Source organism: Typha latifolia, chromosome 6, assembly GCF_019914945.1.
Source record: "Typha latifolia isolate L0001 chromosome 6, TyphaL0001v2, whole genome shotgun sequence".
In the NCBI taxonomy this organism is placed as follows: domain Eukaryota; kingdom Viridiplantae; phylum Streptophyta; class Magnoliopsida; order Poales; family Typhaceae; genus Typha; species Typha latifolia.
Window position 1 is genome coordinate 1,715,631 of NC_133091.1, and position 21,530 is coordinate 1,737,160.

Genomic DNA, 21,530 nt, shown 5'->3' on the forward strand with positions numbered 1-21,530 from the left:
ATTTTACTCCTTTGGTTTTTGGCCTAAATTTACCCCCTCATGTTTATGTTCAAATTGAAACTATTAATAATAATGATCACATTTTAGATGACAAAGATTTTAAAAATATGTGTCTTTATTATATCTTTATCATCTAAAATCTGATCGACATTAATTTAGTAGCATTATAAATCCTATCCAATTATCTACGGTTTTATCTTTAATAAGTATATTTAAGTTCGATTTGTAAATTAGTCAAATATGATAAAAAATATAACAACTTTAGTTTACATATAATTATAAGAAGATACAAATAAAATCATACGGAAAGAAGTCAATTTAGGTGTGAGGATAAAATTTAATTTTCCTTATTTTATATTTACAATTATTTAGTATTGCTAAATCTTGGGCCTCTTTGTTTAAAGCCCAATACTAATTGTGCTTTGTTGTTATTTTTCTAAAATTTAGATAGTTTCTTCTTGGTTTTCTTTTGTATATTTACTTTTAAAAAATCTCATATAGTTGTGTCCCCCCTCTAAATTTGTTACTCAGTAAAACTCTTATTTTTTTATATATATTAAGAATATTTTAATCTTTTTACTATTAAATTATTAAGATTTAACTTAAAAAATAATTCGGTAGGTATCTATGCAAATAGCATATGTTTCCAAATATAAATATATAAATATTAATTTTAGACAGATATATATATATATATAAAGTAAATAATGGACTTTTGAAGTGTTTACATGAGAAAAAAAAAACTTTCTTTCTTCTAATTATAGCCTCTTTAAATTGCATGACCATTTGTACAACTATTACTGCATCCATTAGAGTCACCTCTTTTCCTGGTCATATGAAGAAGTAGAAGAAGGAGGAGGAGGAGAAGAAAGAAACAAAGAACTGTGCTTAAGTTGGTCACTCTCACATCTTTTGACAATATATATATATATATATATATATCCTTTGCTAGCATATGTCACTAGCAATAGATGTCTTAATTGAAAGGTACACGGTTCCCATCTACTCTTCTAAGACGACGAAGATTCGTAAATCACCAAACTATTCATATATAACTTTATTTCCATAGGAATAACAAAGTCTTTACGTTCTTATTAATGACTGTAATCAGTTAAACTCAAGCTAAATCAAAGAAGAATAAATCTACAGAGCTAGTAATTACCAGGAAACGACACAAAGAATAGAAGTACCAAATCAAGAGAATTAAAGGAAAAATTGAAAGGAGAGACCAGAACAGAGTACCAATTATTTAACAATGAAAGCAGCACAGTGACATCTACAGTCATAATTTAAACAAAAATCAAAGTGGGCCCAAACAAAGCGGTTTCCATGAGGAGTTTCCTTCCATAGCACGGGTCTTAATTTGGCACCCTCGAATCATCGATCTATATCTCCCCCTTCTCTCCACCTCTCTTGAGGCTTTCTTTTGTTACTCTCTCTCTCTCTCTCTCTCTCTCTCTCTCTCTCTCTCTCTCTCTCTCTCCCTCTCTTTCGTTTAGTTTTCTAGCTTTCTTTCCTGAGGTGCAAAAATGGTTGAAGTCCAAGTAGTGAACAAGGAGGAGGAGAACTGCATGTACTTGCCCCCTGGCTTTAGATTTCACCCAACTGATGAAGAGATCATAACCAACTACCTCGCAGAGAAGGTTTTGAGGCCAACTAGCTTCACCTCAAGGGCTATGGGAGAGGTGGATATGAACAAGTGTGAGCCATGGGATCTTCCAAGTAAGTTATAAGTTCCTAATTAGTCACTTCCTGTTCAAGTTCCTATTTTAGTCTAAATTTTATGGATTCTCCTTTTCTTTTATCTTTTTTTTTTTCTTTTTTTTCTTTTTCATCTAGGCAAGGCAAAGATGGGAGAGAAGGAGTGGTACTTCTTTTGCCAAAGAGATAGGAAATACCCTACTGGAATGAGAACAAATAGAGCCACAGAAGCTGGGTACTGGAAGGCCACTGGGAAGGATAAGGAGATTCGTAGAGGAAAAGGAGCTCTTGTTGGGATGAAAAAAACCCTTGTTTTCTACAAAGGAAGAGCTCCCAAAGGATTAAAGACCAACTGGGTCATGCATGAGTTTAGACTTGAAGGCAAATCTAAGCACTTTGATTTCAAACTAGCTCCAAAGGTCAACTTTTTCTTCTATTCTACTACGTTTTTTTTTCTATTATGTTTACACATGCCTTGGGTAAACTAATTAAAAGACATATTGTGATATGTTTTTTTTTAAAATGTTATGACTGCAGGATGAATGGGTTGTATGTAGGGTTTTCCATAAAAACATTGGAATGAAGAAGGTAGACTCATTTGGAGATGATGATGGTGTGGAGACTCTGATGGATACAACCTACTTGAATTCTAACAACATGCCGAGTACAAGCTTAAGTAGTGGAATTACATCGAATCCTTCAAACTTTTCTACCATGAGAGGCTTGGATGATCAAATGCACAAGAGTTTCTTGCCTCACAGCCTCTCCAATATGAGCAACCAACTTATCCAGCCAATGCTCTTACCCTCAATGCCTCCTCAAAGCCCTTCTTTGTTGCTTCCAGGATCAGCTAACTTGCAGTACTTGCACCAAGAACATGCTATTATGATGAAGAATCTAGGTGGGGCTACTAATGCATCATGTGGCTCCAAGGGCACAAGCAAGATCGAACGACCGTCGAATTCGACGGCTAGTGCTTCTCAAGGTACTGGATTGAGCTATCATCGGAGCGCGGAGAATTCATCGATTGCAACAAAGAATAACATTGGAAGCTACTGGCCATATGGTTATCTAAGCAGCCCTTCTACTGGACCTGTTACAGATTTGGACTGCCTTCATTGGAAGTACTGAAATTTTCAAAGGGTTCATTTATGTGACAGTTTGTTTGGATTTTTCTCATCAGCGAGTAAATTATTTCAGGTGTTCTTAGTGTAGATATACTTCTGATTATATCAGGACTAGCATGAAACTTATTCTTTTGGAAGCTTCATCTTTGAATCCATACTTTATAATCTGTACTCCTTTTTTAAAATCTTTTTTGGCTTTTCTAAAGTTTATGCTTAATTCGATGTACTAGTAGTTAAATTCTCCTTCTAGAACTCTGGCTAGTTATTGCATGCCAACTGTGATATTTACATATAATGTAATATAACAATGAAGTTTGTGATCACACGCTAGCTGTGTATAATATATTTCTAATTAATGCTACATCTTCATTTATAATTCTCAGCTATTCATTTAAGATACATGAGTACTGAAAAAGATGAATAGTAATTACTAAATGCTTGAATTAAGGATCTTCTTGTTATATATCTATCATTAAAATTGCATCTTAATTATTATTCACTTTATTTCTCTCTTGCTTCATCTTACAAGCAAAAGAGAAGAGGAGACTAATAATTAGGCAGGTGATAGCGATTAGTCGTCAAAAGAGAGCCTGCAACTCCATGCATACGCAGCTAACTTTCTTGTCAGTATTCAATAAAAACAATATTTATTTGCCACTTCATAATCTTAGATACGAATAATTCTTGGTTATACCTAAATAGTCATCAAGTTATATATATACATAAGATCAACAAACCCACAAACATCTAGCTCAAAATCCACATGTGATGATTGCCTATTCATGAACAAAATCCAACATCCACATGCATGCATAACTAAAGCCTTTGCTTCTCCAACCTAATATTATATCCCTCTATTTTTAGGCCGCCTTCTAAGGTTGATGAACCCTTTCATAATGCATGGATAGCAATAATGGCAAAATGATAGATTGGGTTGTCTCCTTCCAGATTATTTGAAGGAGAGAGTTGGGCCGCTTGTCTAACCTATCATTTTACAGGCAAACAACTCTGGAGATCGATAAGAACAACAACAACAAAATAAATAAATAAATAAATAAATAAATAAATTAGGTTAGTAAAGGACAAAAGGGAAATGGAAGTGAGAAGAATAATAGAGGTTCTATTCATGTGATCTTCTTCAAAGCAAAGTGCGAGTTTGTTTGCTTTAAAGTTGGGGTTAGAAGAAAATGCCAAAGCCTTTCTACTACTCGCCTCATTTCATGCATCAAATGCCGGTTTACAAATATTCACATGCCTTGGCTTAGCTCGTTTCATCTAAAACCTCGTGAGTTACTTGTCAAGAAGAATACGTATTGGTAGCCTATGTGATTTTATAGACTTTCCTTCATAGTAGAATATATATATATATATTATAGGATCAAATATAGTTGTATAAAGTTAAAAATTAGGCTACTATGACTATAAATAAGCTAGTACTCTCATTAATTATATAAAACCAAAAGGGAAGAAGAAGAGAGAGATATATAGATAGATACAGTCATGCGATCTACACATGACATGTACCTAATTCTGTTGATTTCTTTCGAGTCATGTCGAAAATGCTAGCATACAACGTGTCAAATTGGGAGCAAAACAAAAATTAAAAGGACATGAGTAGATTTAATTTCGTTAATTAATTTAGGAATTTTAGCACATTTGCATATATTTAATGTTAATAAGCAACTTTCATACATAAACTCCATTGTTGATCGTATCATTAAACTTTCATACATAAACTCCCCTCTTAGACTCTTAGTTGATCGTATCATTAAACTCCATTGTTCGGTTTAACTTTTCTACCATCCGCTTTAATTTTTCAAGTAACAAAAGGAAGAAAAGTGCGATTTTTTAACTTTTAAATCTTAATCTTTTTTTAAGGAAATAATTATTGATAATTAGAAAATTATCTTTTATAACAACATCTCGAGCTTCCTCGGTTAGGATTCTGCCCTCGTCCTCATCGCCACGTCACCATCACGAAACAGGCATGGGAGCACAAAAGGTGGGCCCCACTGCCATACTACTTTCCTATTGGTCGGTGTGAACTTTCTCTTCGAGATGCCGAATGGAAGGAAGGAAAGGCAGCGCCCAGGCCAAATAATTCGCAAGTTAATTGTACCTTAAAATCATGGGAATTTTATACGTAACACCCTATCTTTTAATAAAATTATATTTTACACCCTGTAATTTTACTATTAGCAAATCAAATCTTATAATTTAAGACATATGCACAGAAAATACCTTGCTATTAAATCTATTGGTTAAACTTAATCAAACATCCGTATTAAATTAACTATACAAAAAAAATTATAAAAATACTCTCAACTAAGCCATACTAAGTATATTTTAGTTATATTAGAAATAAAATATCTCTACTTAACAAAATATTATCACTACTTAACGAAATATTATCATGGTATTAGTATTCATTAAATCATAGGGCTGGATTTGCATCAAAAAGCAGAGTATTATATGCAAATTTCTCTAAAATCATACTAGAAAACATAGATTCAACTTATATTAATAAAAAAAAACAAGATATAATTTTCTGCAATCGTACTTGCTGTGTATATATACAGATATATAATGAATACAAGTATAAAATATATGCTTGTAAACAAGGAACTGAAGGAAGCAATGATGTTTCTGAGAAGAGAATAAGAGCAATGTAGAAATCAATGGAAAATTTTCTTCTATCTTTCAATTTCTCATAGGTAGCTAAGGAAAGAAAATGACCCAAATGCATTTATCTGGAGTCGCTTTAGTCTTTTGACCATTGTACGATAGTTTTTAATGTAGCAGTTGGCAAATTGAATTGCCAACCTTCTCTAGTCTTGGTCTCTCTTCGTTTGTAGGCTATGAGTTCTGGCACAGCTCCTATCACAACTATGTGGCACCATTTGCATACACATCTGTAACTATCCTCGCCATCAAATTGAAAAAAAAAATTTCTCTTACTTTGAAAAAGTAAGGCTGGTAACCTATCTGATGCATAGCATAATTCCGTATATATTTAGTGGTCTAACTAATCATTAATGCTTATTGGTTATATTGACTGTATGAAAAATAAGTGTTGATGATATCATCTTTAACTGCATGTAAGGAATTAGAAGAAGTTAGCTAAAGAGTAAAGATAGTCCTTTGTTAATAAAGGACACTAATAAGAGACAGGAACGTAAGCAAGAAATAAATTTCTATGTATACAGCATTTAGAAGTTGATAATGCTTAAAGGTGAAGTTTGATGTTTGCTTCCAGAAGGAGAGAATTGTTGTTCTGCTAACCTGTGCATGAGACCACAAAATTATGCATTGCCAAAGTTATGGACTTCAATAAGAACACAATGTTGGCAGTAGAAAGTAGAAAAGGACATGAGACTAAGAAAGAGTAAACAAAAACCGCTCGGTTGGAGGAGAGGGAAGCAATTTGATACCTTTGCAATTAGCATCACAAATCACTGAAGACAACGTGATGTGTGTCAAGGAAGCAATTTGATACCTTTGCAATTAGTGTCACAAATCATTGAAGAAAACGTGATGTTGAATGAAGTCTCAATTGTCAAATGACTTATCTGAGTTGATGTAGTTTTCATGGAGGTTTCAACTAGAACAAAACTAGTACTAATTGACCACTCAATTCCTGTTATCTCCAACCGTGGTGGAACTTGTTTGGTCAATCATTACGTGCAACATTTGTGGTAAATTTCACTTCCATATGAATAATTTCTGTTTGTATGTATTTGAATATGACACGGAAATGAATATTTACTTTATATAAATATGTATACTACAACTAACGGTTTGTGTGTTGCAGTTTTTCTGTTTATGCTACTAAATATATGAATCCATGATAACAAGTTCTAGAATAAACCTGAATGAGATAAGTAAGATCTAGCTCATGTAATAGCCTCAGCAACAGCAGAACAATCAGGACCAGCCCTGAGAAATTACTCTGGATTTCCATGTTAGTCATGTTAGAAGAACTAGTGGGTCAACTATATACCCAAATTAGTGAAAGAACAAAGTAATGTGATAAACATGAACAGGTGTATATATTGGGAAAAAAACATATTGGTATATCGATGAGCAATAAGACAAAATCTCACCACTCAACTAAATCCAAATATCAGATAATTATTTAAGTCTTCTATGAGCTGTTCAAGGAGTGTCAGTTTACAACCCTCTATCAGAATGCTAGTATTAGAAGATCCCTTTTCCCTCCCAGTCAAATGATAAACTTTTCCAATGTTAGTTACCTGCATGACAAAAAGAATTTATGCCGGTAAAAACAATTTATGAACTTGATTTTGTCATTTAAACTCGAAGTTCAGATATATGAAATCTTTCCTTGTACGCAGAAGTTAATATCAAGGTATTGGCTTCAGTCATGATATTGGGAAATTGGACTTTGATATCCTTTTGTGCCGAGATGGGCAATCTAATCCGAGCAAGGACTCGACAGAATTTAGAACCCATATCCAACCAAAAGATTAAAACATCAGGTGTGGGCCCAACATTCTATATCAAGCCTGTTCTCTTCCTAATATGGGCTTGTTCCCTCTCTGCCTTAAAACTTTTTTCTTCATATTTCTTCAATTATCTTTCTCTTCTAGTATATATTATGCAACAAGTTGAGTTCATTTGGTATGCTTAGTTCAGACTCAAAGCACAGTACTCTACCAATCACTTCCAGTTCCAATAAGTAATTTTATGGGATACAAGACAAGCGAGTTTGAATCAGTATAGAAACAGTGACAAATTGTAGGGAAATTATAGAAGTACGACTATCATTGGTTTTCTATGCGACATATGTAGTCATACTGTTCCTTACCATCTAATGCCAGAATCCCAGTATGACAGCAATACCAAAAAGTACCATAAGTGCCACAGCTCCACCAGGCAATAAACCTTTGCTTGAAGCAGGCAATCTGCATATAGGATGAATGGTAAAGTATATTCAAGCTTTATAAAAGAGCAAAGATGAAGACTGAAGAAAATCATTTGATGGCATGCCTGGAATTTTGGCTGAAAGTACTGCAAATCCTGTCCAATGGGTATTTTTAGTTCAAAAAGTTGGTGTTATACAACACAAATTTTGTTGATAGACAGTAAAATTAGGGTCTCAGTTCAGTTAGACAACAGAAAACAAAACACGTAACAGTAAAGATTCTTCCGAGTACATTCTTTTGACCGTTACTGATTTGAATGATAAGTTTAACCAGGTGATTTCAATATTCCCACTGTCTAAACTTCCAATCCATCAAAATGGACTACCCAATGCGAAGAAATAAAGAGTTCTGCAGTACCACAGGTTCATGATGCCTAAAGCATCAGCACGAGGCTCATCAGGTTTAGGTTGCCATAGATCACCAAGTCCTAGTTTTCACAAAAAATCATAAGGCAAATCATTTCGAATAGTCAGTTTAATTTCCTGCCCTCCTCAGCTATCTTCTTCTGCACTTGTATTGATCTAAAGAACTTATCCTAGGAATAGAAAGATAAATAATAAGGTTAATAAAGGTGTTGTCGGGTAATATTGGCCAAGCAATTATCTAACTTCCCACGACAAGAATGCAATACTTCCCCTCAATCTCTTGCCATTATCTATATATTACACTTTTCACATATCTATCCACCACAAGCACTTCATAAGAATGTGTACCCAGGATAGGATGAGAGATGCGTGACCATCTTATGATAAGTAGGCTAAAGGGCAAATGAATATATTCTCTTAAGTTATCTGCATGCACTAAAATGAAATTCTAAACTCTTGGATAGTTTAGTTATTTCTGAGTTAAAAACTGGATGAAAATTTCTTATATAGAAGGATCAAAATTAAGAGATCTGAACATGCAAAATTTCAAGTTATTTATATTCATTGCTTTTTTTCTATTTGATAATTAAGGCAGTAATATTTTCCAACTAACTTCCACCATATTAGAGCTCCAATTTAGACGAAAGGAGAAACATAGACATAAAAAGCAAGACCACAATTAATCCTCTATATCCATGATTCCTTTTTCCATTATTGAAGATAATACTGTTGATCTTACCTGTGTCTCTTCCTAGAGCGATGAACCCAAGCCATTGCTGGTGGTAGAACTCCAAAGAGAAAGCAGTTTGCATAGACTCCTGCAAAATCTAGAGCCTTAGAGAAGGCCTTCGAGAAGAAAGATGTGATGAAAATGGGGACAATGAGCACAAGCCATGTCAGAATTAGATGACTCATGCTAGAACTAGCATCAAACTGAGCTGACCCATTTGTGCTGTTTTTACTAATATCTTCAGTAGGGCCTTCACTAAGAATTCCTGTCAACATTCCAGCGGTAGTAGCTTGATCAGAGATTCCCCATTCAAATCCAAACTGACCGACTTCATTCAAATTCCCAATTTCACCTCTCTGTCGACCCACTTCTTGTGAAAAATCCCTCCTTGTCTGAGCAAACCTTTCTTTAATCAGTTCCACAGTATCTGCTAATTGTTTTGGGAAGCTCACAGCATAACCTATCATACTAGTGGCCAATGCGGCAAAAGCAAAACCTCTAACAGCAGGCAAAGCAGAAGAATTTACAGAGAGCAGCAGCTTAATAGGATCATCAAAGGCCACATTACACCTCCCTGCTAGTCCTAAAATAACTGCATTCCATGAAAGAACCATAGCCAATGGAACAGCACCTCCAAGAAGTATAGCTTTGCGGGCATCGTACACTGAGTCACCTACAATCTTGCACATAAAGGGAGTAATAACATGGAATCCTAATGTAAGCACAGTGACCGGGATTGCAGGCGAGATGGCCTCAGGCCTCCAACAAGCAAATGCAAGAGAACCCAACAAATTGCTTCTACCCACTGACAAACCGATCACCACGAGGGCCGTAATCGACACGAGCATTAGCCCGCAGAGCAACCGATTCGTGACATCGATGGCCTTAAAAGGGAAGAACCCAATTATGACGCCAATGAAACAAGGGAACAAGGCATGAGCTAAGACTGGATTAACCAAAGGAAACTGTTGGGAAACAAGAGAACCAATACCAGAAACGCATGCGATCAGAAGAGAGAAGCTAAGGCTGGCATAGATGACGGCAACGAAGGCCGCAAAGTTTGCACCCAAGGTGTTTGTTGCTAGTCCCGTGAAGCTGACCTCGTCGACACCATCCTCTTCCATAGCCGCGAAGCTTAGTTCTGCGACGAGGACGATGGAGGAAACGACGTACATCCAAGAGAGGATGATAGCAATGGTGGATGGAACAGGGCCTGATCTAATGGTGGCAGAGGGGAGACCAAGCATCCCTGGCCCAACAGCAGTGCCTATGATCAAACTAACAGCACCCCAAAAGCTCTTACCTTTACTTTTATTCTTCCCAACCAATTTCTCTTTGATGGGTTCGTCTGCATCAGAGCTGGTAGGTGAGGAGAGGGGAACGGCATCACTCCCTGCTTTGCAACTTGGAGTATAGAGAAGAGGGTAGGAGGAGGACAGAGAGAAGGGTGGTTTGCAAACTACACTAGGGCAAGTGGGTATCTTGAAAGGGGTAAGATTTTGTCTCTGGTAGAGATGAGAAGAGGGGAGTGCAGTAAAAGGAGTGATTTTGGTTTGGATGCAGGGCACCATGCTTGAGTGGGGAAGAACGAGAGAAGGAAAGGGGGAGTGTTTTTGTTCTACAATGTTCAAGCTGTAAGATTCGGGGAATCTAAGAAAGAAGACGTCTGGATTCTTGTTCTATAGAGGCTATATTTGGAATTACTGTTCTAGCTGTCAGAGGTTATGCAGTTCCATCCAATGCGGTACGAGAAAAGAGGTGAGACAAAACTGTGCTCAAGCTTCCAATACAAATATGACCCCCTAAATTTTTTTTTTGTTACATTATGACCCCTTAAACTATCATAAATATCTAACTTGACCCCTTCCGTTAGGGTTTCGTTACTCATTTCCGTCTATAAGTTGTCATATGCTGATCACGTGACAAATAAATGGCCAGAATACCCTTATATGCATGTGACAATTTAAAATAGGCTTTTAGAATAACCAAAATATCCTTAGATAACCAATTGAAACCAACGATAGTCGTGCCACAAGCACTGACTGTGCCGACCACCGGCCGTGCCGTAAGAGAATGAGGGAAAGAGGTAAGGGATACTCACCTTTGCCATTATAGTCGCCATCGCCGATCGCCGCCCACCGCTCGCCGCCCGCTTTGTGCCCTAGCCCCCGGAGAGAAGACGATCGAGACAGAGGGATCGAGAAAGAGAAAGAGAGAGAGAGATTGGGAGAGGGTTTAAAATTTAAGTTGCGGATTCGGATCCGAATCCTCTCGGGGGCTAGGGCACGAAGCGGGCGGCGAGCAGCGATCGGTGGGCGGCGGGTGGCGGGCGACAGCGATGGCGACGAGGTCGATGGTGAGTGGCGATGCGTTAGGAGGGTTCCATGCGGCACCCTCGTGCCACGTGTCGGTACGCCGCCGGCGCGGCAAGTGCCGACCAGGACGCCCCGTCCCAACGTTAGCTGAGCCCTCTTCTTAACGTTAACGGCAAGTGTCGACCGTGCAAGTGCCGGTCGGCACGGCAATCCTTGATTAAAACCCTCTTCTTCTTCTCCAATGTTAGCTAAGCCCGATTCCCCATTATTTTTCTTCCAAAGTTTGCTGCATCTCATCCTCTTCTCCAATCTTTCCAACTCCCCACCTCCCACCATTAATTTTTTTTTTCGTTCTTCAAGCTCCAACCTCCCACCTCCACACCCTACACAATGAAGCTTCTCTCCCTACCGGTATCATCAATCTCCCACCTTCATGGCACCTAATCTCCCACCTTCGTGGCACCTTCAAACTTTCTAACTAGTAGCATTAATAGTCAAAGAAGGTCACACCCTTCAATCGAAGTGGTATGTCACTTTGTAATGATTGCTGCACTTCAAACAAGCTTTATGGAGAACAATCATGGTAGGAGATTTTTTGGATGTGCCTATTTCAAAGTTAAATTTTAGTTCTATAGTTTGATTTTTAGGTTAGATTTTCACCTAAATTTTAAATATGTGTAGATATCATGTTATGAATTTTTGTATTGGATTAATCCCATATTTGTTGGGGTGCGAGAGAGGTCGACCTACAAGAGAGGAGAATGAAAAAAAAAATTTAGGGCAAAAGGGTATTAGGGCAGAGGGCAATGAAGGCATTTCAAAAAATAAATTTTATATTTAATTTTAGCTCTGCCACGTAATTAACCTGCTATATTAAGTGGAGGGGCAACTTGGTCAATTCTCCGATTCTCTCAACGGCGTCAGAAGGTGGGATATTTCTAATAGTTTAGGGAGTCATAGTGTACCAAAAAAAAATATACGAGGTCATTGTAGAAATGAGTGATAGTTCAGGGGGTGAAAAGGAAATTATCCATTTCTTTTAATTTTATTTCTGTACTCGTTTAGTTTAAAACTATATTTTTTTAAAAAAATTTAGTTATTTTTTTGTGTTTAGTTATAATAATAGGATAGAGGGTGTAACTATAACTATGAATAAGCAGGTGTTTGATTGTAAAGAATACCATTAATGTATTTAAAAAAGTATTGGTGCTCTTTGATTTTTAGGGGTATTTTAACTTTAATTTGGAATAAGGACATGGATAAAGGGTCATATGAGAGTTATTAATCATGATATTTGCTATACAAAATTTAGGTGGTGTTTGACTATAAGTGATGAATAGGAGATTCCTAGATCACAGTACCTTTTGCCAATTACACTGGAGCTCTCCAGGGTTATAGAAAAAGGTGATCAAATAATTAATAGTGCTGTGAGCTTTCACCAATAATTTATCTTTCTATAATTTCTCGCACTACATAGCTAAAGCTGCCTATCCAAGAAAACTATTATAAGCTACTACATGACTAATACAATGCATAGTGCTGCTATTTTAACTACATTGCACTACGCATTAACCTGAGGTCAGAGATACTAATTCTAATGTTGATGAGATGTCTAGCATTGCCAGAAGTGGATCATTCTAATGTAATCTTTGCCGTCTGTCTTCATTATCATCATGTTGCTGGAAGGTAGGCGAAACATAGCTGCTGTTGCTGCTCCTGGATATATGGAGGTTTTGCAAGAAAGAGCAAGAGAATCATGTAGATATAAAGAACAAATAGAGGGTTTTATGAGACAAAAAGACTACTGTATGTAAAAAATGTGTGAATGAGAATTCTAAATGAATAGTTCTTGGATACTGTATGGCAATCTGAGTAAAGGGCAAATAAGATTACAAGGATGAACAGACAAAAATGGAAGCAAAATGTACAATTCAGTAAGGATCAATAGATAGAATAAAAATAAAAAGCAACTCAGAAGGACAACAGCCAGCATTTCTAATTTAATTTCCACAGTTCGACAGAAACTAATAGATACAGTCATGCATCACTGATCACTTGTCCCAGGGTCAAGAAATCCATACTTTAAATGTGCTCCCATTGGACTAAAGAAGTTAAACTATAAACCATCATATTTAAGAAAATCTGCTTAAAAATCACTCAACGAACAAGGCAAACAACCTTCAGGTGAGATTGAATTATAGGGCTATAATATTTACAAAGCTTGATACAAATTGGAGAAAAAACTGATGTCTAAAGCTCATTCTTCAACAATATCAATTATCAAACCAAATCATCTAAAAAGCATAATAAATAGATATTACACAACATTAAACCAGCCAAAACCTAGATAATTACAGTTGGTTGCAGCTCAAATCCACAAACACAGCAAAAGCACATTAACGGAATTCTGCATACTTTACCATCCGGCATGGTTCAGACATCATGACTTCATGAGAGGCGGTGGCGGTACAGCGGTAGATAACATGACGCAGAGAGCCTAAAATATCAAGGTGGCCAATATTGAGACCTCGATGACCTTTCCCTATAATTTTATAGATGTAATCTACTAACCACCACCATTTCACGGAAGTGTTCAATTTAATGTATGTATAGTTGTACACATTTTATATGAATCAAAGCACATTTGAAGTTAACTAATAGTTTAACATGTTTAATGAAAATTTCAACATCTTGCACCAAGAAATTACCAAATTATTGGTATTATAGAATAACAAAATGTCTCACAAGGAATAAATTTCTTTAAAGGAGAAACATCACAAGTAGATTCAGAGCATCCAGATTTTTCAAAATTGTACTTACTGAATGAAGACTACAATTCAGTAGCTTTATGCAATATCCATAAGTTACAGGGGCACTTTAGTTGCATACCAGAGAGGCTCACAATACTGTAAATAGTGGGAAAAATGGCAACTGATGCAAAGACCAGGGTACTTTGATGCCACAATGAGTGGTAAACTCATTTCAGGAAAAAAAATAATAATTTGCAATTAGCATTCATCTTCCAGCAATCACAAGCAAAGGCGAAATCATTCCTTGTATCTCCCGCAAAGAATGTTGTATCTGGATCTCCTCGGCAATCATACGCTTGAGGTTCCTAACATGGTCTCTCAGCTCACTTGTGGACTGAATATCTTCCGCACGCATCTCAAGAACCTTCCTGGCCAACCCCATCAAAAACCTAGCATATCTCGGCATGGTGGCAAATCTGTGCAGAAATCCCAATAGCACTTCAAGCTCATCCTTGTCCAAATTCTCTACGCACCTAATCAGCTTCCTCCTTGCTACCAACTCCTCCATTACAGCCACAATACTATTCGGATTCTTCTTATTCAATGCAGCAATAAGTGCATCCTTGTGCATAAATTTCTTCAAGAGTTTGTCATGTTCAGCCAACTTCACCTTCCTAGGTCTCTTCACAAGAAAATCACTCTCTCCTGGCTTCTCATTCTGACCTCGGCGGAAGTACCTATAGTTCGTCGGCCGGAGAACTTTCTTACCAGGCTCCGGAGCAGACCATTTAATCTCACTAGAAATTTTACCCACTAGATCCTCCTCCTCCACCTTCTTCTTCTTCTTACCCATGTAGATAACACCATTAGAAGTCCCGACAACTCGAATCAACCCTGATGGAGAGAACCCCACAGACAACAATTGCGATGGGTACCTCATCGAGTGTGTGATTTTAAAAGCCGCAAAATCGAAAACCTTCATATATCCGTCAATGGAAACACTCAAAAGCCTCGAATCCCCACCCCACACTTTCCCGAGTGACAACGCGGTGACGGTCTTATTATGACTCTCAATTGAATGAATCAGCCTCCCTCCGCCGATGAGATCCCAAATCTTGACACAATTCCCGCCTGCGGTAGCAATAAGCCCGCCCGAAGGCAAAAGGAGAGTGCTTTCCACTGGCGCCCCGTGGTTGAAGGCCAAGGTTGGATTTTTGTCGACACGGACGTCCCAGAGCTTGACGGAATGATCGTAGGAGCCGGTGGCGATGACATCAGGGGAAATGGGAGATGCCGAGCCAGCACGGATGTAGTCGCGGTGGGCGGCAGGGAAGGAGACGACAACGGTCTCAGAGGGGACGTCCCAGTAGTTCAAGAGGGTGTCATCGCCTCCCGAGAAGAGGTGGAGCTTGTCCGCGATTCGAGGGTAGCGGACGACGTGGACGGGGCGGGAGTGGGATCGGAGGCGGCGGAGAGCTGCGGCGGACTTGTCGAGGCGGAAAACCTGGACGATCCCGGACTCTCCTCCGGCGGCGAGGAGCGAGCCGTCGCAACGGAATGAGGGGGAGTAGGCGACGTCGGAGAAGGAGGAGAGGGGGGAGAAGGGTTTAGGGGAGAGGTCAGGGGAGTCACCCGAGAAGAGGTGGACGGAGGCCGATACGGCGGCAGCAAGGTCGAAGGGAGGGACGGGGGAGAACTCGAGGAAGGTGACGGGAAGGTGGAGGCCAGAGGCGACGGTGGAGGACTTGAAGGAGCGCCAGAACTTGGACTCGGGGGTTACAGTTTTCGGGTTGCGAGATGGTTGGTGGAGGTGGGAGGAGGAGGATTCCACGGGGAAGAAGGACTTCGAGGGGTCGGCCATGGCGGACTCGGAACCCTAATCCTATGTGAAGGAAGGGCTTTTATTGGAGAAGTTAGGGTTTAGGGTTTTGGAGAAATTGGAAGCTTGAAGAGAAGTAGAAAAGTAAAGTGAGCCCGAAACATCTGAACCCGCATTAAAACGGGTAATCGGGTGCGGATGTCAAATCCAAACCATCCCAAAACATCCGAAACCCTCGTAAAGTAAAAGAAATTCGTGTATTGGTGTATAACATTAACATCATACAATCAAGTAGATTAGCAGTTTGAACCCCACATTTTTGCTATTTGTAAAATTGGTTTTCTATCATTTTTCCCTTAAAAATTGACCAAAAACTTCCTGTGGTGAGATTTCAGGAAAGAAAGAACCCTATACTTGGATAACTATCAATAATGCAGTGTAGCAACCTAACACATTATTCTGTGATAGGAGATTATGAAAGAAGATATGGTAGTTCGTGTCATGTAAAAGTGGTTAATCCTTTTATCGAGCCTATAATTAGCTCTACAATTATCAATTAAAAAAACAAAGCATTCTCCGAAAGAGTAAAGACAACTATAGTTTTGTTAGAAAGTCAGATATTCTGTTTGAATATATATGATAGGTGTAATCAAGAGATTACAGCAGAATCCATAAGTTGCTTCTCATATACAAAATATTTTTCTCTGGATAAACAGATGAGTACATCAAAGAAGCTACGAGTTTGTCAATGATATGACCATTTATAAGCTTCAAACACAGCTAAAAAGACCTTCAGGAAAGTGCCAAAAGAGAAAACTTGTTAAAGTCTACAAAAACGAGGAGATAAAAGCATCAGATTTATGCATCTTAGACATTCAAGATACTAAGAGATTGATGTTTTTCCTCTATTGAGAAGATGACTATCAAAAGCAGCAATGGCATCCAATAATTTTGTATGACCAATGACTTGTGCATTGGTCCTGTTTGCATATGCTACAGCCTCTTCACATCTCTCCTCTTTAACCTTGACAAGGTCCCCTGAGCTGCATTCTTGGGGAGGATCCTCATTGTAAACAAAGTATGTAAGTGGAGAGGATTCACTCGCACTCAAGTTAGACATTAGGAAACCATCTTCCATGATTGTTCCACCAGCAGCTACGACAAGGTCTTCGAGGCAACGTTTGTAAAAAGGAACGAAGTAGCCACTGAAATAAAAGTCAAATCCAGCTAATAACTTCGGTGCCTGTTAGAATATTTCCAAACGGAGTTTTCCAACATCAATATATTCATGGAGCTATGGACAAGTATGTGCACATCTACATGCACCCTAATAGCTAGGTGACATTAAAAGGTCTTGACTAGTAAATATGGAAGCTCAGAAAATGTACAGATAAATTCACAGGAGAGAGTGAGAGAGAGAGGGACCTTTTCTATCGCTCTAATTCTTCCCTTTCTTGGTCCATCAAACGGTCCATGCATATCAAGGTTGATTCCAAAACGCTCTTCCGAAACTAAATGTCCAGCTTCAATGCAGGCTTTGATCCCTAAAGCAGCCAAATCAAGTAGAATTAAATATATGTTCTGCAACACAATGGACTTACTACTTTGCAGCACTGAATCATTTGATGATATACAAAAAGCAATAAGTTCTAACCATTATAATCACATCTTTACAGGATATCAATAAATAATATGAGGTACTGAATTTTAGTAACAGCACAAGTTTTCTTTAACCACAACTATTTAGAGTTACATAATGTCCATACAAGTGTACCGCCAATATGCCACAGTCAATTAGGATAATGAAAACGAGGACAGATTAATGCTTACAATCAATAGTGATGACCCATTTAGCAGTCAAGATAGCCATGAGGACCTTTTGTGTTCTATGGCAAGCACCTTTCTCATTGGTTGCCGCAATGACATGAGTGACATTTGGTCCCCACTTATTTAAGACAGTTGCACCAGTCAAAGTGGCAAACTTGCCAAGAAGTTCCTAAACATTATTCATTCATATAATGAACGACTTAACGTTTGAAAAAAAAAATAGGATCATCAGTACTGAAAGAAAATTATTCTGAAATTAAATCGGATCCTCCAAAAGCTTTGTCGACATGTAACTTTCACATGAAGAATCAGAATGTTGGTCTATATATTTCTTCAAGATTACCTTGTCTGATGGAGTGAGATCAGATCCCAGTAAGACATAATCAAGTTGATCCTTTTGCCAACTTATCGCCAGCTCTGCTGGCTTCATAGAACTGTTACTACCAAGATAAGATAGAGTACTATATCAGCTAGTCATGATGGCAATCTAAAATAAAATAAGGCCGGCATCATTAACTACAGTTAGCATATAGAATTTAACAAAGGATGAAAGTGTACATCTTAGTTGATGAACTGGTCAATGAAATCCTCTTCATTGCATTGGAGCTATCACATGGTAATTTCTCCGATGAATGAGAAGGACAAAGCACAAGAAAATTTTCCTGTTACAACAAAAGGCATGTTGCCCCAAAGTTAAGGAAATAAGATAAAATGGTGCTCAAGAATTATAGACATTATAGAGAGCACACTGGTGGTGTTCTTCAAGACATAGGTTATGACAAGGAATACTAGAGAGCTCACACAATCCCAACGACAGTCTGGAACCTCAACAGCACAGGGAACGTGAAAGCTCCTTTGGCAGCTCTTATAGTAACAACCAAGAGCAGCTCCCTTCAGTCCACATTTGCTGCATTTTATCTTTGAAGCACGTGCAAGTTCAATCTCCAAGTTATTAACAATATCACCAGAAAAATATACTTGGGGAGACCTGCATTATCAGAGAAATTGATAGTGGAAGAACATATCCAGAGTTTCCAAAAGAATATTTCAGTTTCAACTGATAGAAGAGATAAGTCAGATGGCTAAAAAGAAACCATCAGCAAAGCTTCAATTAATATGCGCTCCTGAATCCGAGTTCATATCCAGGGTCCAATAATTCCAACATCATGGAAAAGCATCAACAACAATAAGATTAATAACAAAATGGTAAAAAGCACTCTGGAGTGTCATTGAGATATCACTAATGTAATTGACTTCCAATATGACCGAAATTGGACCTCAAAGTATTGCAACAAGAAAGAGGAAATGGTCATTAAAAGCATGCTGAACATTTTCTGGACAATGCTAGAGTGAACTTCATCTGGATGCAAAATATATCACATAATAATTAAAAAAAATTGTTACATTAGAGCAACATACCATTCAACACACTTTTGATGAACATGCACGATATTTAATTGATTGGCTTCATCAGCTGCTACCAGTTTTCCATTTATATAACATAGCATTGAACCAGAAGCCTAGAAATCAATCAAAAGAAAGAAGTCAATCACATAAGGAAACAATTTCCCAACTCTGCAGTTTTTTTAGTAAATTAGCTACATAGCAAGATCCATCTGTCTTTCGCGCTAGCAGTCCATTAAGACACAGAGGCAGATTCAGCACAATAATTCACCTCAGTGGTCCTAAATGAATGGCAGAAAGCACATTCATCAGCAAACAATCGAGTAGGAGTATGAAGTGGCTGCCTGTTGAATTGTCTGCCATGAGAATTCTTCAGCTTGTCTCCCTTCGTTTTCTTTGGCCCTACACCACTCTCTTCGGTTTGTAACAAATGTTGCTTTTTCGTGATATTTTCCATTTTTCCAGAATGATGGGTTTCAGAACTCGAAGCATCCAGCCAAGAACCTTCTTTCATCGCACTTATGTCAACTTTCTTAGGCAAATCATTTGTGGGTGATATCTTGATACTCTGCAAATTGGTTCAAGGGAAAGGTACAAGTCATACAACTAAAACAGAACATGGTGAGACACCTACTGCAAGTCTGCACGAGATCCATTATTAATATATTACAAGGATAGTGAGCTTTCAATCAAACATTATCTTTCAACATCCTAGTTAGCATGTTTTCGAATAACTTAATAGTGGAAACATGTAACATTGGGTTTCATTTCTTATTATCAGAATTTCTTAACTAATGGAATTTGGCAACGCTCTTGCAAAATAATCTACTCTTACTCTACTAACCTTCCCATCTGATGTGTATACAAATATATGATCGATCGCATTGGTTTAGTTTGAAATTCCTTAAAGATTATAGCTTCTTCTTCCATGACCATAAGACCATTACTGAACCAGATGATGTAAGTACCTCCACAAAGCCAGGTGCAGTAGATGGAGGCTCATGCTGTCTACTGGGTGTCTCATCATGGGACTCCCTCTGCTGAAGGATAACACCAATAGAAGTGTCCATGTCACTAAATATTTTGACCATTTCTCTTATGTGGACAGCTGGTCTAAGATCTGAAATTAGCAAATCAAATGAAACCAAAATTTAGTAAAGCATCCATCATAAACTGAATCCAACTCTCTCAGAAAAAGTACCTCGATGAAGAAAAGTTGAGCTGCAAATGGCACATGAAGAACTCCGTTTCTTTAGCTGCGGAATGCAACCGCTGCACATGTTTAAATACAAGGATGATCAAATATAACTCTGTGAAGGTAAATTGTAACTTTTTGAACTCCGCATTGGAATTCAGAAGAACTTATCATACTGGCAAACCAGGTGGTCGCAGGGCAGCAATGTTGGAATTTCCAGCAAGTTTAAGCTACAGCAAGATAATAAACAAGTTAAGACTTCCTACGAGAGAAGGCAACATCAAGTGAACCAAATTCTCATCGACCATTTCTTGTTGATCTTCCTAAAAGAGAAGCACTAATGCAGACAGAAAAAGGAAACCTTAAAATCTATACCATCCCTTCCTATTTTCCAGTTTTCCTCACTAAAACATCAAGAACGTGCAAAGGCCGCAAATTAGGAGTTAGGGCTAATCATATTGGATCAAAAGAGGGAAGAAGAGAGATACCAGATGGAGCATTTGAGCTCAGCCTCCATCCTCTGCAGGTGATGAAAGAAAGGGGTCAGAATTCGAGCCAATTCCTCGCAATCCGCCATTCCGAAACCTCCAATTCCACACCAAAAGAGATGTAAAGGGAGAGCAAGAAATCGAACTCAAAGTAGGAACGGATATAGATATGAGAGAGGAATTGTGAGGTTTATTTAATTTAATTTATCTCAGGATTTAGGGTGATCGTTTCTTCTTCCCCTCGACGAGAACCCGAAGCGATTTGATTCCGAGCTTTGGTATTTCTCGGGAATTGGGGTTGTGGTTGGCGGGAGATGATGTGATTGAATGCAGGACGATTGATGGATGGCTGAGATTCGTCAATAGAGTTTATGTTGGTGAGGCTATATATACCCTTCTTCTTTTTTTCTTCTTTTGAATAGTTATACACGGAGTTAACTACGAACTCTATATTAAACTTTATTAGTAGAGTTAAATGAATCTTAACATAAACTTACTTGAAACAGTTATTAGTTAAAAGTAACAGCATGCACCAATTAAACGAGACTAATATTTTTCTTGTAGACATTCTCTCTTCTGAGTTCAAGTTAATAAATAAGTTAACATCACGGAGTCCGTTTGACACCTACAACCAAATGGTTGGGGGGGGGGAACGAAACCGTTACAAGTCGTTGCCGTTATCCGATTACCAGACGTTTTCCTTCCACCGACCGCAAGCGAGGTCAGTCGCTACGCCCACGTGACTGCAGGAGACGTTACAACTCAAGAATAAAAAGTAGGTTTCAAGTAAGATCTTTGGACTCTAGTCAAAGAAAAAAGACAACTTATATTTAAGAACACTTTGGAAAAACCAACCAAATCTC

The 21,530-nt window shown here is 38.0% G+C and overlaps 4 protein-coding genes across 5 annotated transcripts; 1 reads left to right on the plus strand and 3 right to left on the minus strand.

Annotated features, from left to right (window-relative positions):
• Positions 1-1,360: 1,360 nt before the first annotated feature.
• Positions 1,361-3,151, plus strand: LOC140790162 (NAC domain-containing protein 79-like). The gene is made up of 3 exons (XM_073140112.1): positions 1,361-1,722; positions 1,840-2,120; positions 2,239-3,151. The coding sequence occupies exons 1-3, from the start codon at positions 1,530-1,532 to the stop codon at positions 2,830-2,832; spliced, it is 1,068 nt and encodes a 355-aa protein (XP_072996213.1). The 5' UTR covers positions 1,361-1,529; the 3' UTR covers positions 2,833-3,151.
• A 2,750-nt stretch (positions 3,152-5,901) lies between these two features.
• LOC140791569 (uncharacterized) lies at positions 5,902-10,537 on the minus strand. 2 transcript variants are annotated; one of them, XM_073142211.1, is made up of 3 exons: positions 8,879-10,537; positions 7,657-7,753; positions 5,902-6,110 (listed from the first exon to the last, which is right to left on the minus strand). In XM_073142211.1, exons 1-2 carry the CDS (start codon positions 10,438-10,440, stop codon positions 7,660-7,662), a joined length of 1,656 nt encoding a protein of 551 aa, XP_072998312.1. In that variant the 5' UTR covers positions 10,441-10,537; the 3' UTR covers positions 5,902-6,110; positions 7,657-7,659. The 2 variants fall into 2 exon arrangements, with proteins under 2 accessions (XP_072998312.1, XP_072998311.1); XM_073142210.1 differs by lacking the exon at positions 5,902-6,110 and adding an exon at positions 6,854-7,081.
• Positions 10,538-13,984: 3,447 nt separating this feature from the next.
• On the minus strand, positions 13,985-15,959 carry LOC140791486 (protein SLOW WALKER 1). The gene has a single exon (XM_073142081.1). The coding sequence runs from the start codon at positions 15,793-15,795 to the stop codon at positions 14,200-14,202; it is 1,596 nt and encodes a 531-aa protein (XP_072998182.1). The 5' UTR covers positions 15,796-15,959; the 3' UTR covers positions 13,985-14,199.
• A 451-nt stretch (positions 15,960-16,410) lies between these two features.
• On the minus strand, positions 16,411-20,896 carry LOC140790484 (BRCA1-associated RING domain protein 1-like). Its single transcript, XM_073140596.1, has 12 exons — positions 20,668-20,896; positions 20,356-20,409; positions 20,186-20,256; positions 19,953-20,104; positions 19,256-19,552; positions 19,000-19,100; positions 18,382-18,568; positions 18,139-18,242; positions 17,924-18,014; positions 17,584-17,749; positions 17,179-17,297; positions 16,411-16,996 (listed from the first exon to the last, which is right to left on the minus strand). The coding sequence occupies exons 1-12, from the start codon at positions 20,754-20,756 to the stop codon at positions 16,637-16,639; spliced, it is 1,791 nt and encodes a 596-aa protein (XP_072996697.1). The 5' UTR covers positions 20,757-20,896; the 3' UTR covers positions 16,411-16,636.
• Between the last annotated feature and the right edge of the window lie 634 nt (positions 20,897-21,530).